This window comes from Tripterygium wilfordii, chromosome 16 (genome assembly GCF_013401445.1).
Source record: "Tripterygium wilfordii isolate XIE 37 chromosome 16, ASM1340144v1, whole genome shotgun sequence".
Classification (NCBI taxonomy): Eukaryota; Viridiplantae; Streptophyta; class Magnoliopsida; order Celastrales; family Celastraceae; genus Tripterygium; species Tripterygium wilfordii.
This window is the reverse complement of record NC_052247.1, coordinates 1,085,609-1,100,693: the sequence shown is the minus strand read 5'-3', so window position 1 is coordinate 1,100,693 and position 15,085 is coordinate 1,085,609. Positions and strand designations below refer to the sequence as shown.

General features: G+C 38.6%; 3 protein-coding genes across 4 annotated transcripts; 2 read left to right on the top strand and 1 right to left on the bottom strand.

The window, feature by feature from the left end:
* Positions 1-1,302: 1,302 nt before the first annotated feature.
* LOC119981347 (GDSL esterase/lipase At5g03610-like) lies at positions 1,303-4,448 on the bottom strand. Of its 2 annotated transcripts, XM_038824437.1 has the most exons (6): positions 4,327-4,448; positions 4,125-4,217; positions 3,866-4,033; positions 3,082-3,350; positions 2,416-2,722; positions 1,303-1,715 (listed from the first exon to the last, which is right to left on the bottom strand). In XM_038824437.1, exons 2-6 carry the CDS (start codon positions 4,192-4,194, stop codon positions 1,486-1,488), a joined length of 1,044 nt encoding a protein of 347 aa, XP_038680365.1. In that variant the 5' UTR covers positions 4,195-4,217; positions 4,327-4,448; the 3' UTR covers positions 1,303-1,485. The 2 variants fall into 2 exon arrangements, with proteins under 2 accessions (XP_038680365.1, XP_038680366.1); XM_038824438.1 differs by lacking the exon at positions 4,327-4,448 and having other exon boundaries at positions 2,416-2,712; positions 3,114-3,350; positions 4,125-4,311.
* Positions 4,449-5,266: 818 nt separating this feature from the next.
* Positions 5,267-9,190, top strand: LOC119981409 (phosphoribosylamine--glycine ligase). The gene is made up of 4 exons (XM_038824503.1): positions 5,267-5,664; positions 6,269-6,642; positions 7,044-7,574; positions 8,546-9,190. Exons 1-4 carry the CDS (start codon positions 5,379-5,381, stop codon positions 8,960-8,962), a joined length of 1,608 nt encoding a protein of 535 aa, XP_038680431.1. The 5' UTR covers positions 5,267-5,378; the 3' UTR covers positions 8,963-9,190.
* Positions 9,191-10,180: 990 nt separating this feature from the next.
* LOC119981332 (R3H domain-containing protein 2-like) lies at positions 10,181-14,170 on the top strand. Its single transcript, XM_038824425.1, has 5 exons — positions 10,181-10,707; positions 10,929-11,634; positions 12,499-12,865; positions 13,353-13,740; positions 13,845-14,170. The coding sequence occupies exons 1-4, from the start codon at positions 10,434-10,436 to the stop codon at positions 13,401-13,403; spliced, it is 1,398 nt and encodes a 465-aa protein (XP_038680353.1). The 5' UTR covers positions 10,181-10,433; the 3' UTR covers positions 13,404-13,740; positions 13,845-14,170.
* Positions 14,171-15,085: the final 915 nt, after the last annotated feature.

The following is a 15,085-nucleotide window of genomic DNA, read 5'->3' as shown; positions in this document are numbered from 1 at the left end:
CTAAGGAGCTTTTCTCACGTATGGACGTGTAATTGACATTTTTACATACCTTTTGTTCTCAGCCGTTGGATCTGATTGACGGTTGAGAGCAAGCGAAACAAGAAAATCCCTAATTTTCACCCGTCTACATTTTGAATCTAATGATTGGGGAGGTATGTCACATCACTTCTTTGTTTATCCATTTTTAAAATTTTTTTTGTATTTTTCTTCACTATTAGATGTGAATTATACACTCTAGAAAATTACGGAACTCCAAATCCTTTCCACTGAGACACCTTCGCTACACAAGGAAAAAACTAATTCATATTGTTGAGGCAAAACTAATGTATAACAAAAAATGTGGGACAAAAGTTCAAATTCCTAGTATTACTCTAAGGAGCTTTTCTCACATATGAACGTCCGTAAGTGACATTTTTACATACCTTTTGTTCTCAATAGTGGAATATGACTAATGGTTGAGATTAAATGAAACAAGAAAATCCCCAATTTTTCATAAATTTACAATTTAAATTCAATTATTTTAAAGGTATGTTACATCACATTTTTATTTATCCATTTTTAAATTTGTATCTATTTAATAAGAATCGTAGATTTTGTTTAGAAAATTACGTAACTCCAAATCCGTTTTCCACTGAGACACCTTCACCACACAAGGCAGAGCACCAAACTCTGCACTAGTTGATTTAGGATCAAAAGCCAGAAGTAGAACCCCACATTTCGAAACCCAAGAATAGAAGGCAATCATGCTCACCAAGTGTGATAAGGGGCCGAAGAGTAGTAACAGTAGTGGAATCCAAGCCAGAGAGTAGCCAAACGGCTGCAAATATTGCGGATTACCTATATATATTTCTTCGAAGTCACTTGGCGATGCGATTGCCCGAATAGATGAACTCTGCAATGCGATTTGGGATGGTTGGTGAGGAAGAAGACTCCGCATTTGCGAACTTCAGGCGAGGAAGAGTTGCAACTTGACTCTCCAAAGTATGCAAGCCCTTGCAAGGTTTAGTGGTTCCATCACCAATAAAATCTATTCTCATTTGGTTTCGCGTTCGGCTGAGTCCCAACTTATCTATTGGGCAAGTTGTGCATTTGCACCTAGAGTTTAGGAAAGTTGTGCATGTTCAGCAAGAGTTTATGCCCAATTTAGCTGTCCAAAATAGGTAAACCCGGTGGTCTAAAAAAATTAGAACTTGTGATCAATTAAATGTTTGTAAGAGTTATTTAGGTTTTGTGGATTGTACGGTAATTGTTGCTCTAATGGTTTATTTACAACATTTTATGATTATAATTACTGAAAATACAACTAAAATGTTTTTATTTAATTGAAGTATGTGATAGATTAAACATCTTCATCTTACATTTACCAAATGCATGTGTATATTATAACATTACAGCAGAAATAACCAACTTTATGATCTCATTGAGCAGAATACATAGTACACAATCCAAGCATTTCCAACCATGTAAGCCTTGAGCACTATTTAATTAGTTGATTTGGGTAGTGGAGATGGTGGAGAGAGTGGCTTGTAAAGCAGAAAACACTTGGTTCCAACCATTTTGGGAAGGATGTATTATGTCCCAAAAGAATGATGATTCAGGGTTCTTGCACACTTCATACTTCTTGCCTCCATTCTGGTCCACATTCCCACATGAGTATTCACTTGACACACCAACACAACATGGCTTCAGCAATGAACTCCCTACCTCCATACTTCCTGTAATTAGCATAAATAGTTGTTGTTAAACTTCTTAATCACCAATCTTAGGGTATAATTGAAGAAGGCTGCTCGAGGGCGACCCTGGCTCGATTCTTTATGAACGAGTCAAGCTAGAACTTAACCTAAAACTCGTTTAATATAGAGGCATGACAGTTGTAGCACCCGTCCAGACATGGGCGAAGCCACAAATCTCTGTAATGTCAATCTTGATAGTGTTGGGTGAGCTATCATGGAAAATGGGCTTAGTCTCATGTCTCACATCGCCTAGGAGAAGATGTGAAGTACATAATATAATAGATCAAATTTCCAAACTAATAACAAGCGATTTTCCTGGGTTCAAATTAATATGAGTTGGTGTTGACCCCCAAGAAGACAAAGCCGTGTAGCCCATACCGGCTGGCTCAAAACGAACAAAGTGTTACTAGTGCGGAGAGGCAAACTGTTACAACAGTGGCCTTAAAAAATCGAAGATTCGCTTGGTTCATTTAGCAAGAGTTCAGAAGAAGGGGAAAAAAAAAACAAAACAAAACAAAACTCATCAGCTCTTTGACATTCCCAAGTCCACTCCAACAATCAAGCAGGCAGTGAATGAGGACACCACAGCCATGTGTAGTGATGAATATATAGAAGAGTGGAAAAAGCTTTTACTCCCAGTAGCCTAAATTGGACAATGTTATATACCCAAGTGAGAACTTACCTGTTTGGTTGGGTGTATTGAACAATGTGGTCCAGAAAGCATTGTAAAGGTCCAAAATTTGGATGATAGGTTTCCCCATCTCTTTGTTCAAGCTGTCCACTGCTTGTTGCAGTAGCTTGTTATGGGACTGAGAGACTGAATTCAAACCTTCACTACAGTTTTGATATGAAGATGAGGCAGTCACTTGTGGCAAGCAACCCATAGGCTCCACTGATGTAACTGCTATCTTTGGGACTCCCAAGTCATGTATAGTTTTCAGGTTCAAAGTAAGCTGCTCAATAACAGATTTGCTGAGGCCTGGCAAGTCCTAAATATCGCAGGAATCGAACTTAATCAGAATCAAACAACAAGCATAGGTTAACCGAACGTTCAATCATTAACCAAATTAGTTCAAACATTAGTTAATTTCGCGTGTTATCAAACGCACGCGGTAGCAAGGGAATAGGGAATTTCCTTTTGGTTCTACCAAAAAAAGAACGTGTATTTCTCTTATTGTTCTAGGCTTGATGCTTCCTTTTTTGAACAATGATCGATTTCTAGGTTTCGTCGTAAACTCTATAAATAGATTAAGGTGACGTTGAAAATAGAAGCTGAAGAATTAATCAAGGAACAGATTACCAAACATGAAGCCCAGAGAAAAACAATTAGTTCAACAACTTTACTCACCTGAATGTTTCCATTTGTAAGGAGGAAAGTACCATAGTCATTGCCTGCCAGTGAGACCAGAGCAATTGAAGAGTTGAGGTCTTGTTTGGTGAACACATTTTCTTCAAGTAGTTGTTGAAAAAACTTGATTTGGGTTGTCATGTTAGGCTGATCACTTGCCAACGTGTCAAACACACCTGTTCCTCCATATGCAAAATTCATCCCATTCTGTGGCTTCCCCATATCTCTCAGTTGGAAAGGTAACGGTGATTGTATACCCAAAAATGATGCTGCATTGGATAACATTAATTCAGCTTTTTGGCGATGTATAATCTAGATATATGGAATAAGAGAAACTAGTGACGGTGAATCTCTTTGGGGCCACTGGACTCGGGAAGTCCTAAGTTTGATTCCCAGCGCAGCAATACCATTGTGCCCATGTGTTGGGTTTTGACTCAACTTACCCTGATGACCCGAGTTTAGGCCATAACGAATGTTAAAAATGAAAACTTGTATGATGTTAGCCCTAGTTTATGCTATATCGAATGTCAAAAATGATGTCGGCCCGAGTTTAAGCCATATCCAATGTCAAAAATGCAAACTTGTATGATGTCAGCCTGAGTTTAAGCCATATTGAATGTCAAAAATGCAAACTATATGATGTCGGCCAAAGTTTAGGCTATATCGAATGTCAAAAATGCTGATGACCCGAGTTTATGTCATATCGAATGTAAAAAATATAAATTTGTATGATCTCATTCTCAGTAAGGAAAAAGAAAAGAAAAGGGAGAGACACAGAGGTTACCAATGTAATCGGAGAGAACACGACCATTGGAGAATCGACCTGCTGGCTCACCAGGATAGGTGATACCATAAGGCTCCTTCCACGGACCGCCGCCGGATTTCCTCCAATTTCCAGTATCAGCATAGGAATCCCCAAACACAAAAAGCTTCACAGAGACAGCATCAACACCTGCAATAGCCAAAAACAACAACAGTGATCAATAAAGATCACTTCTTCTTAATTTAGAACAACAAATGGAGAGAATTGCCTCTAATTAAACCTGTTAACATAAGTAAAGTTGAAGAGCAGAAGAAAAGGCAGAAACAGAGGATGCATATCTGCCTCCCCATTTGATCGAACACTTAGCGAGCAACTTGAAATCAAACCAAAAACCCACTTATGAGTTGCAGCAGAAAGCGATTGCACTTGTTGAAGGAAAGAAACTACACAAAACAAACACACAAACGTAAATGTATACATACAGGCGATACACACAATCGAGATTTCATATTTCGTTTCTTTACAGACAAGTAGTTTATAGTTTTTCAACGATGTTGTTGAGAGCTCTGTCGATAAACTCTATACGGGTTCATGTTTGTACACGATGAAATTGACTACTGACTCGAATTCGGTTATTTCGGTTATTTCGATTATTAGAAATTAAAAATAAATAATTAATAATTATTGTTAATATTTTAGTTTAAAAAAAATACAAAACGTGAGTCTATTAAGTGAACACAATTAATAAGAATAAATTACATGATAACTTAAAGTATTATAAAACTTTGGTTAATTGAGTTTTTATTTAAAAGGTTAACCCTAGTGATTTTTATGATATTTAATTTTTTTAATTTTGTGAGACAGGAAAACTCTTAGTAGGGTTGTCCACGGTTGGTTATTGATCTTTTTTCGATTTTTTGATGTAAATTTAATTGAGTGATTGGTCAACTATTGTCATTTCTTCATTCATCGATTAATTCCTTAAAAAAATACTTAATTTTTTTTGAAAAATAACATAGCAACCGATCGATTTAATTATATTGGTTCGATTATGAATTCTAAGCATCTAAATAACGCTCCTGAGAGGTGTGTTACGTCAAGTAAGCACAACATACCTTTTGAACAATTAAATCAAGTGTAAGACTAAGAAAATTTTCGTTGGTTTGAACTCTCGATCTTAAAGACATGTCAAAATAACCATCTACTCTAAATTCATAGATATAACCAACTGAACCATCACACCGTAATCTGAGCCATAGTCATATCACCATGTCATATTATTCCGGCACACTTAGATAGGAATTTTCAGACCCTGTCCAATTGGAGACTTCATCCATTGGACACATATTTGGCTTTCATCTTAGCCAAAATTTTGTAATCCTAAAAAAAATAAAATAAATAAAAGCAAAACCCTGTTCTCAAAAGTCTAAACCTACACCATCGACGCCTCCCCACCACCAGCAGTTACTGCCCGATTTTGACATCGACGTACTTCACTGCGATTCTCTAGAGCCATTCAGAAGGGAGAATCTGAATGTCTTGTATAACCTTAAAGCTTGTACCTTCACTGCGACTCACAAACAACGCCCAGAACAGTGTTGGGTTCAGGAGTAGTAGCTGTTGCTTCAGTAACTCCTCCTCATCGGCAGTCAATTTGGAATCTCTTAAGTTGACTCCGGTCTCCGACCATGTTCGTATCCGGGATTTGGGTCACCCCATTAACGGCGTTGGATCATTCTCCAGCTTGTTTAGGTTCGAAGCCGGAAAATCAGAGCCGTCACGCTCCGTCCGTGCTCGGATAGGTAGTGACGGTGCTGCTGGTAAGCATATTAGGGATTTGCATCCTTGAAAACGTTTAATTGGGTGCTTTTGTTTGTTGCTGAATGCCATGATTGTGTAACTTATACGACATAATACACAAATATGGGGTTACCCGAGTTACTTGCAATGATTAAACCATTGAGTCCATGTCTCCTTCTTGTATCTTTCAACAAACGCGGCAAACAATTTACCTCATTTTATCAAGATCCATACTTTTCCTCCCCTAGGGAGGTGTTTAACTCTTAATGAGTTTAAAAAGATCAACTAGTAACATTCCTAGTATTAATTTTATTTTCCAGTTAAAAAGTCAGCATTCTATGTTTTTACGGTATGGAACTGTTTATTGTGTTGAACTTCATCACATCCTGTTAGAGAGTGTACTGGTAGGAATGATATTATTTTATGGTTATGAAGTTGGAACAAATTTTTAATTTGCATTTTCTGCTGGACTGGTTTTTTTCCTATTTAATCCTATATGAACAACTCAAAGGGAAACTTTGTTGTTGTATATGATATCATTGAGAATATGACATATTTAATGCTATTTATTTACTTAGATTAAGGTTTTCATTTGCGGTTTCTATAATTTCTACTTTGTTGCAGGAGAGAGGGTGATTGTTCTGGTTGTAGGTGGAGGAGGAAGGGAACATGCTCTTTGCTATGCTTTGCAGCGTTCGCCCACCTGTGATGCCGTCTTTTGTTCCCCAGGAAATGCCGGGATTTCCAATTCTGGGGATGCCACTTGTGTACCTGATCTTGACATCTTTGATAGTTCAGCAGTTATATCATTCTGCCGTAAATGGGGTGTTGGAATGGTAGTAGTGGGGCCAGAAGCTCCTCTAGTTTCAGGACTTACAAATGATCTTGTAAAAGCTGGAATCCCTACTTTCGGCCCATCATCAGAGGCTGCTGAGTTAGAAAGTTCCAAGAACTTCATGAAGAATTTATGTGATAAATATGGAATTCCTACTGCGAAGGTTCGTGATTGGGTGATTTAGTCTCAGTTGTAAGATATTACCTTGTTTGATTAATCTCTTTTGATTATTTTCATTGTAATTTTCAGGCAAACACGGTTTTGTGCTCATCCATTTTAGTGCTTTCTTTAAGCAACAATGTGTAGAGCCTTTATCCACTGACGTAAAATTTAGTGTTAGTCAGTCAGTCTATAGATATTACATTGTCATTTATTTTCCACTATAATGCCTTCAGATATTTGGGGGAGGTTGTGATAGTTTAAGGTCTATTTCAATCTGACTACACTTTGTTCTGTTCCTCTATATTGGTGACAACAAAATTTGTTGTATGCTATGTCTTTACTTTTCCATTTCTTGTTAGGGTAAACACGCTAACTTATGCTTTAGTTTGTTTATTATTGCAGTACCAAACATTTTCAGATCCATTTGCTGCAAAGCAATACATTGAAGAGCAAGGTGCACCTATTGTTATCAAAGCTGATGGACTGGCTGCTGGGAAAGGAGTTATTGTCGCCACGACTGTGGAGGAAGCATATGAGGCTGTTGATTCAATGCTTGTGAAGGGAGTTTTTGGTTCTGCAGGTACCCGTGTCGTTATTGAGGAATTTCTTGAAGGAGAAGAAGCATCTTTCTTTGCCTTGGTGGATGGAGAGAATGCCATCCCTCTTGAATCTGCTCAGGACCATAAACGGGTTGGTGATGGTGACTCTGGACCCAATACTGGTGGAATGGGGGCATACTCTCCAGCACCTATCTTGACAAAAGAACTTCAGTCTTTTGTAATGGAATCTATAATTCTCCCAACGGTGAAAGGAATGGCTGCAGAAGGCCGCAAATTTGTCGGGGTTTTGTATGCTGGGCTCATGATTGAGAAGAAATCTGGTTTACCCAAGCTGATCGAGTATAATGTGCGCTTTGGAGATCCAGAGTGTCAGGTGAGTTATCACTTATCAGACTTCTAGTAGGTGTTCCTTTGATAAGCAATAATGCCAAAATAACACCATTAGAAGTACACAGGAAGTAAACAAAAAGATCTTCAAGAGAAAGCAGAAAATTAAAAGATAAAAAGAAATGAAATTTTTTGCAGTTGAAATAAATCATTAATACTAAGGGCAAACATATATTTATTCAAATCCCTGCAGACCTTACGTTTGAACTTGCTTCGGTAATTCAAAACAAAGATTACCTTCTCATTGAGATACCTGAACTTGATTGTTGCAAATTTGCAATAGGATATATCCTATCACAGACCAGGATCCAGCTTATTTTGGGCATCAATGATTAGCATGATGGTCCATCCAGAGAATGAATGCATTCACATTTTTATGTTGTCAAGGGTTTATGATTTTGAAAGTAAAGTTTTCTTGCACCTATTTGGCTCTTGGATCTTGGATTGTTTCTGATATTTTTGAGCTATTTTGCTTCTTACTGTCTATATTAATGTTCTGCTACTGCGTGCATGGATAATTTTGCATATGTTTCTTGCTGCCACTTATTTGTTTTTCTTTTAATCAGTTCATTGATGTTCTTCTGATGATTTGGGGTCAGATGTTAACTTCAAATATTTGTGTCCAATCAGTAACTCTGATTAACTTCAGCAATAAATTGCTTGATGTGCATCCCCGATGGAAAATTTGAAGGCATTTTCTTTGCTTGAGAAATTTTTGACGACCATTGGGGATTGTTATGAAGATTTCTTCGACATTAAGACTTAAGAGAGCAACATATTATTTTACTTGTAGATAATCGCTGCATATCCTCTTCATAGAATGAGTGTGCAATTTGAAAGTAGCATTTCCCAATTGCTAAATCTTCTGATGGAAAGTGCAATCAAATTCAGAGTTACTGTATGTTCATGATTTCTAATAGATCTGGAATTATCCTTTTGTCATGTGTCCGGCCCTAGGTGTTGATGGTCAGATTGGAGTCTGACCTCGTACAAGTGCTCCTTGCAGCTTGTCGAGGAGAGCTAAGCGGGGTTACATTGAATTGGTCCCCAGGGTCTGCAATGGTGGTGGTAATGGCAAGCAAGGGTTATCCCGGGTCTTATGAGAAAGGAACTGTTATCCAGAACCTTGAAGACGCTGAACAATCTGCACCATCTGTCAAGATATTTCATGCTGGAACAGCTCTTGACACAGATGGAAATTTCATCGCAACTGGTGGGCGTGTTCTAGGAGTTACTGCCCAGGGAAGAGATCTTGAAGAGGCAAGGAATAGGGCTTATCTGGCGACCGAGAATATCATCTGGCCTGAAGGATTTTATCGACGAGATATCGGTTGGAGAGCGCTTCCACAGGAGGTATTTGTAGTGAAGAAATAAATCGATATGAAGATAATCGGGGCGGCCTGTTTATGATCACAAATGTATAATTATCGAGTGATCAAGAATGATTCATTCGTATTCCTCAATATCTATGAACAAAAGAAGGCTTTTTTGTATGTGTGGGCAACGGTTGCAGCTCATACAATTGTTTTCTTCTACTGTATGGGAAAACCTTGTTTTTTTGGTTGGTAACTAACAAGTTCTAAAGAAATGGAACTTCTACAATCTCTCTTTCTAGCTGCAGAACTATTTATAGACGCTTTTGATTGATCAACATAGAAGGAAAAAAAAAAGCGTCAGAGTGGGTTCAAAAATAACAAGCCATGGTTTTTGTTTATTTTAAGCTAACAAGCCATTATTGTGGTAGGCAATGAAGTTAGGCTCCGTTTGGTGCTCCGTATATGTTAATATAATAATTCTATACAATGTATAATTTAATCTTATCCAGTGTTTGGAAAGAATATGATATTAGGTTTATATAGTATAAGATTTGTGGTAATATGTCTAGGGTACCCCCAATTAAAATGAAAGTGCAGGTTTTTTTTATCATTCGACATCTTATTTCTTATACTAGATGCTTCGTATAAAATAAAAACAAGTTAGAGGTGTTTTAATATTATACGGTCGGCATCGTATAAGAACTAATTTTGTATGCTATATGGAGTCTTATCCTCCTATTCAAACAAAGCCTTAATGTCAAATAATTAACCACTTGGATGATAGTTTAACCGTTGAATCTCATTGGGGCCAAAGCGTTTGAACTTAGGATGTCTTGAATACGATTCCCACGGGAGTAATAGCCTTGTGGCCACGCACTGAGTTTTGACTCAACACCACGTCGCCAAGTGAGAGATTTATGTGCACGCGGGTTTGACGACATGAGTTTAAGTCCATATAAGATATTTAAAGGGCAAACTTGTATTATATCGTTTTCAATTATCAAAACACCGAAAAAGAACTCGATGCCAAATAATTGATATTTGTGTTAGTTTGTGGACGTGTTATGGATTTGGTTGGGCCTAGCTTCAGCCCAGTAAAGTTGAGGAGGGATACATAAAGGGGCCACTTAGACTAATCACCCAGTCCAATTCAACACCCCAGGTCCACGGTTATGCCCACTAGAAGAAGCAACTTCGGCCAAGTGATATCCCTGCCGAGACGAAACCTAAACGAACACGAAACGACACCGTGATGGAAAGAATAATCAGTAAAGAAAACACGCAACCCAGACATCGTCAAACCCTATCCCCTCACGCATTTTGTCTCTGTAACGAATCATCAGCTCCCCAATTCGAACCCTAACACTAAAATTGAATCCCAATTTAGCATGAAAGTAAAAGCCAGGGTTCCTCTCTATTCCCCAAATCCACCAGACGTTATGGAATGACCACCAAAATTGCTTCCTGTTTCACGAACCCTAATCAAGCGTTCTCTCTCTGTTTCTCTTTTTGAGCTCGTCTTTTGTTTAATGGAGGGCTCTGCGGTTGAGGATCTCGGAGCCCCCGAGTCATGGGAGGTGGCGGATCTGGACGCGAATTTGAGCAGATTGATGCTCAGAGACTCCAATTCTTTAAAAAAAGATTCATCGGAATCGCTCTCAGATGATTTCTTGAACTCAGCTTCCGTATCTGGTTCTTTGTTATCAACTTCGGCTGGTACTGAGGTGGTCTCGCAGGATGTCATCAATCAGGTGGATCAGTTCCTCCGCGAAGCTCTGCAGAACCCTCGAGAGCGTCTTTCTGGTAAGTTATCGTTGAGAAGATATGAGCTTTATCAAATTTAGAATGTAGTGCATTTGTAATGATTTTCATCTTCGTGTCTCTAGCTCTGGCTTCAGTTTAGCAAGGATTTGGATAATTATGCGTCTTTTAATTGTCGTTTTGTGCTTTATCTCTTGCACCTGAAAGAACTGAATGTTCACTGTGACTTACCATCTGTGTGTGTGCGCGTGTCTATCTCTCAGTTCTCCGGATGGAGCAAGCTGTTGAAAAGTTCATTCGTGATCCTAATCAGCAGCAGTTAGAGTTTCCACAATTGCCTACTTCATATCTACGGTTGGCCGCACACCGTGTGGCACAGCATTACTCTCTACATTCTATGGTTTTATCAGATAATAATCTATCTGACAGTTCTGGTTCTAGAATTATTGTCTGCAAGACTTCTGAGTGTAGGCTTCCACTGATTCGCCTGGCTGACATCCCTGTAAATTTGCCAGCTGAAGAGGGTGGTGTTGTCAAGGTTGCAATTAAACAAAGGCCACAGAAACAATCGCAAACTTTCGGCAACTCAAACTCAAATTCTTCGAAGAAAAACAATTCCAGGAGCATGGAGGAAAGAAAAGAGGAGTATAACCGGGCTCGTGCTCGGATATTTAACTCCAGTAATTCTAGTGGTGGCAGTGGAAAAATGGAAATTGAGCCAAAGTTGCCAGATACTTCTCGGCATGGTTCCTCAGGGATATCGAGGTTGGAAGAAAAGTCCTCTTCTGGGTTACCTGATGTGAATGCGGGGAGGTGCCCGATTGAATCTTCTACAAGTACCAGTAGATCGACTAGGGGTAGGTCTGAGAAGGAACCTGCTAGTAGGTACCAACCAAATAATAGGGTGGCTATTTTTCGTGACTGTGAAGTTGAGCGTAAGGATCCTGATTATGACAGGAGCTATGATAGGTATGCTGTTCATCTTATTCTTGTCTTTGATCGATCATATTTTAGCTTGCTTTGGTTTGAATACCTCAGAATGCCCCTCAAAAATAGAATGGCTGGTTAATTTCTTATTTATTCTGTGTGATGCAAATTATGGAGGAACAAATTTTCCTCTTGTTTTCATTTACTTTTTTAATTTATGGACTGTAAATAACAGGGCTGGGGAGGAGCCTCTACGTGATCATTGATATATTGTCCTTGTAGTCATTGCAGTTTCTTACTCTGGTGCATTAGTCAAGCATTTTTTTAGGGTTTTGATGAGTACCATCATGCTATGTGTTGTGGAATCTTTGGTGTGTGTAGCTCCCTCTAATGCAATGAATATCTGTTCCTTCTTTTTCTTAATCTATTCAGACTATTGTGGACTGAAACTAATCTATCCTTTTCCCAGCAGTTGTAATTTTTTTTGACAGATTTGTTGAATAGCCTGGTGAGAGCTCATGTTGTTATACTGTTTTTTTAAGGATCTATGTAGAACTAGTTTATTCTGGCACACGGTGCCCTTATTTTTTAATAAATTGTTTTCCCACTTTATAAAAAGGCGTTGAGATTAGCTTTGAGGTAATCGTGGTAAGCATAGGTCACATGTTGCTTGTGTCCATAAAGACCAATCATGATTGGTGTGAAATTCACAAATAAGAAGCAAACAATGAAAACTGAAAGGAGCCCGTGGGGGGTGGTTGGATGCTATGTTATTCTTGAATTATGCATATGGAGTTTTGAAAATTGGCTGCTATATTTGTGGAGCCGCTATCCATTAGAGTGTCGCAATCAACTTGAATTGTTATTTTCTTTTACAAGCAAAACTAATTCACTCTTCTTTGTCAGGTATATGCAAAGATTTGACCCTGGATTTGGATTTAATGGAGGGTCATATATCATGCAGCCTATGTACACCCCTGCTGTAACCTATAACACTGAATTTCCACAACTTGGATTGACCCATAGGCCTCAGATATCTGTGGAACATCAGTCACGGTCACTCCCTCAACATTTACCTGGGCCTTGGACTGCCCCATCATCTCCTGCCGGAATTGGCTATGGTCATCCTGAAACCATGATGCCGTCATTTAATCCGAATCATGTTGGTTCACGCCCCACATCTGCAATATATCTGCATTCCCCCCAGTATCCTTGTCAGCGTCCTGGATTGCCTTACATCCATCATGAACATGCTCACCCTCCTTTTGCACAGGTATGGATAGTATAGCTGTGAAGCGCTTGAGACATCAATTTATGTCATGGTTGCAATTCACCATTTTTTGTTTTTCCTATGGGCTTCAACGGGGGTGCCATTACATAAAGAATAGTGTTATCAGTTATCACCACCTGTATGTTCTTCCACTGAGCTTTTTTAGATATTACCTTATTTATGTCGAAACGGTTGTCTGCAGATGTTCTTGCATCCTTCTTAGTTCACCATTGACTGTTGTGTGACCTCTTTTTTGGAGTCTTCATCATGGATTGAATCTTTCAGCACTAGATAGTGTTGTGTCATTGCATGTTTCATCAAGATGTCACAATTTATTAATATGTATAGTCTTCCATTCATAAGTAGTGCCAACATATTGACTACTTTGATCCTGAATTTCATTTTCCAGTATGGTGCCTGATGGAATTTTAATTGTGCTAATGTACTTTATCTATGCTCGATAAATCTGATATTTTATGAATTGTTGTAGTCTCATCAACAGCAAGCTGATGCAAGTTTCGGATTAGCCCGGCCTCGTTGAGGGGCTTGGGCCATGCCTGCATCCTGCCAGCTGGAAGGTTAAAGTATGATTGATGCGCTATCTGTGATTGTCAACTGGCAAGGGTGCAGGCATAGAGAACCAAGGTGAACTGGCGTGCATGTATTTGCTCTAATGAACAATAAAATTGATCCATTCCACCATACTTGGTTCTAAGCTTCTTTTCATCTTTGAACAACGGTGAAGAAGCGCAAGGGTTTATCAGATCCTTTGTTTTGTCAGAGCTTTCTGCTCTGTTTCCATATCGATGATGATGATGAAGAATGAAACCCGAGAGACTTAGCAGAGCTGGTAATGTAAAATCTCACCAGAAATGAAGGTATACCCTGTTCGCTTGGTCACTTTTTTCAGCGGAAGCTACATTTTTCTCTGAATATTTCATAAATAATTAAAGTTAGTAACTATGCTTTCACCCCTTTACAGCGATGCAAGGAGCGAAAATATGATCGTGAAGAATTAATCTGAAATGGGTGGCAATTCACATTTGGCTTTTTGGAGTTTTGGCGTACGTCAGTCTCCCTCCTTACGAAGCTTTTGTTGTTGGGTATTTTATCCATTCTCATGAACATCAGCCTGCTGCCTGCATTAGAAGAAAATGAAGCACCCTCGTATACCATAGTAATACTAGTTTGGACTGTAATAGTTATTTCACTTGCTCTCATGCTTTGTGTGTATCAGTCACCCTCAGCTCTCTGAACATATTCTCTCCTTATAGCATAAATGGTTGATTTCTGCATATTATCATTTTGTTTCTGTTGTTTTGCTTGCGTCACTTGTTTGAGGGCTTGTTCGTTAAGAGGTATTGATTGTTTTTTGTACTGTCGTAACAGGAATAGTATCATACGTGGTCGAGCTGGGAGGTGTTCTAATTTTGAGCTGCAATTCCTCTCCCAAAATAATGTTAAATTATGGTTTTCCTTTTTTTGAAAATGGCATTAGGGTTTAGGTTTTAATGTATAGGGTTTAGGGCTTAGAAACGAAAAATTGTTGGTTTAGATGGTTAAGTTAGATGTTTGAACCTCTTAACGTATGTGTTTGGTAGGTTGCAAGTTCTAACACCCTTTTTGGCCCGATTAGGTATTATTTTTACATTGAATTGTGGCCCTGGCCCGATTAGGTATTATTTTTACATTGAATTGTGGCCCAGGACTTAATCAGCCAATGTAGTTTGTGGGTATTGCATGTGACTTGTGGATTTACCATTGGGGTGGAGTTTAGTGGGTAGTGCTTTTGGTGGGTAAAAGGTTAGGGCTTAGAATATGTGCTTGTTTCTTGATTTTCATGTTGTTTTCACCGTTGGTTATTTTTTGAGTAAGAATGATGGCTGGCTTTATTGGCTCTAATTGCTCTGGAAATAGCCAGTTTGTTGTTCAAACATTGTTTATCCCTGTTCTTTTTCCTTTTTTGGATAATCGAGAATTGTCCAACAAAACATGACTATCCGAACAGTTGTGTCAATTCTAAACTATGGTCTGCTTTACAGTGGGGACAATAATGATTAAGCCGAAATCTGTGAGAAATAATGTTGAAACTGCTGGGGTGAGAGTTAATTTGCAGCCTCCCACTTTACCAAAGCTTATTTGTTTTGTTTGGCCTACGCTTATTGATTGAGATGGTGTACATCAACGTGATAATGCAAGTTCTCATCCTTTTATATTATTCAG

What these genes read in the sequence shown, in the direction of transcription:
- LOC119981347 (XM_038824437.1), bottom strand. Translation starts at nt 4,194, where the DNA reads ATGGGGAGGCAGATATGCATCCTCTGTTTCTGCCTTTTCTTCTGCTCT. An exon ending in AACTTTACTTATGTTAACAG is followed by an intron (nt 4,034 to 4,124) that starts GTTTAATTAGAG and finishes TGGCTATTGCAG; the next exon opens with GTGTTGATGCTGTCTCTGTG. An exon ending in CAATACACCCAACCAAACAG is followed by an intron (nt 1,716 to 2,415) that starts GTAAGTTCTCAC and finishes TGCTAATTACAG; the next exon opens with GAAGTATGGAGGTAGGGAGT.
- LOC119981332 (XM_038824425.1), top strand. Translation starts at nt 10,434, where the DNA reads ATGGAGGGCTCTGCGGTTGAGGATCTCGGAGCCCCCGAGTCATGGGAG. An exon ending in TATGACAGGAGCTATGATAG is followed by an intron (nt 11,635 to 12,498) that starts GTATGCTGTTCA and finishes CTTCTTTGTCAG; the next exon opens with GTATATGCAAAGATTTGACC. An exon ending in CTCACCCTCCTTTTGCACAG is followed by an intron (nt 12,866 to 13,352) that starts GTATGGATAGTA and finishes GAATTGTTGTAG; the next exon opens with TCTCATCAACAGCAAGCTGA.
- LOC119981409 (XM_038824503.1), top strand. Translation starts at nt 5,379, where the DNA reads ATGTCTTGTATAACCTTAAAGCTTGTACCTTCACTGCGACTCACAAAC. An exon ending in AGGTAGTGACGGTGCTGCTG is followed by an intron (nt 5,665 to 6,268) that starts GTAAGCATATTA and finishes ACTTTGTTGCAG; the next exon opens with GAGAGAGGGTGATTGTTCTG. An exon ending in ATGGAATTCCTACTGCGAAG is followed by an intron (nt 6,643 to 7,043) that starts GTTCGTGATTGG and finishes TTATTATTGCAG; the next exon opens with TACCAAACATTTTCAGATCC.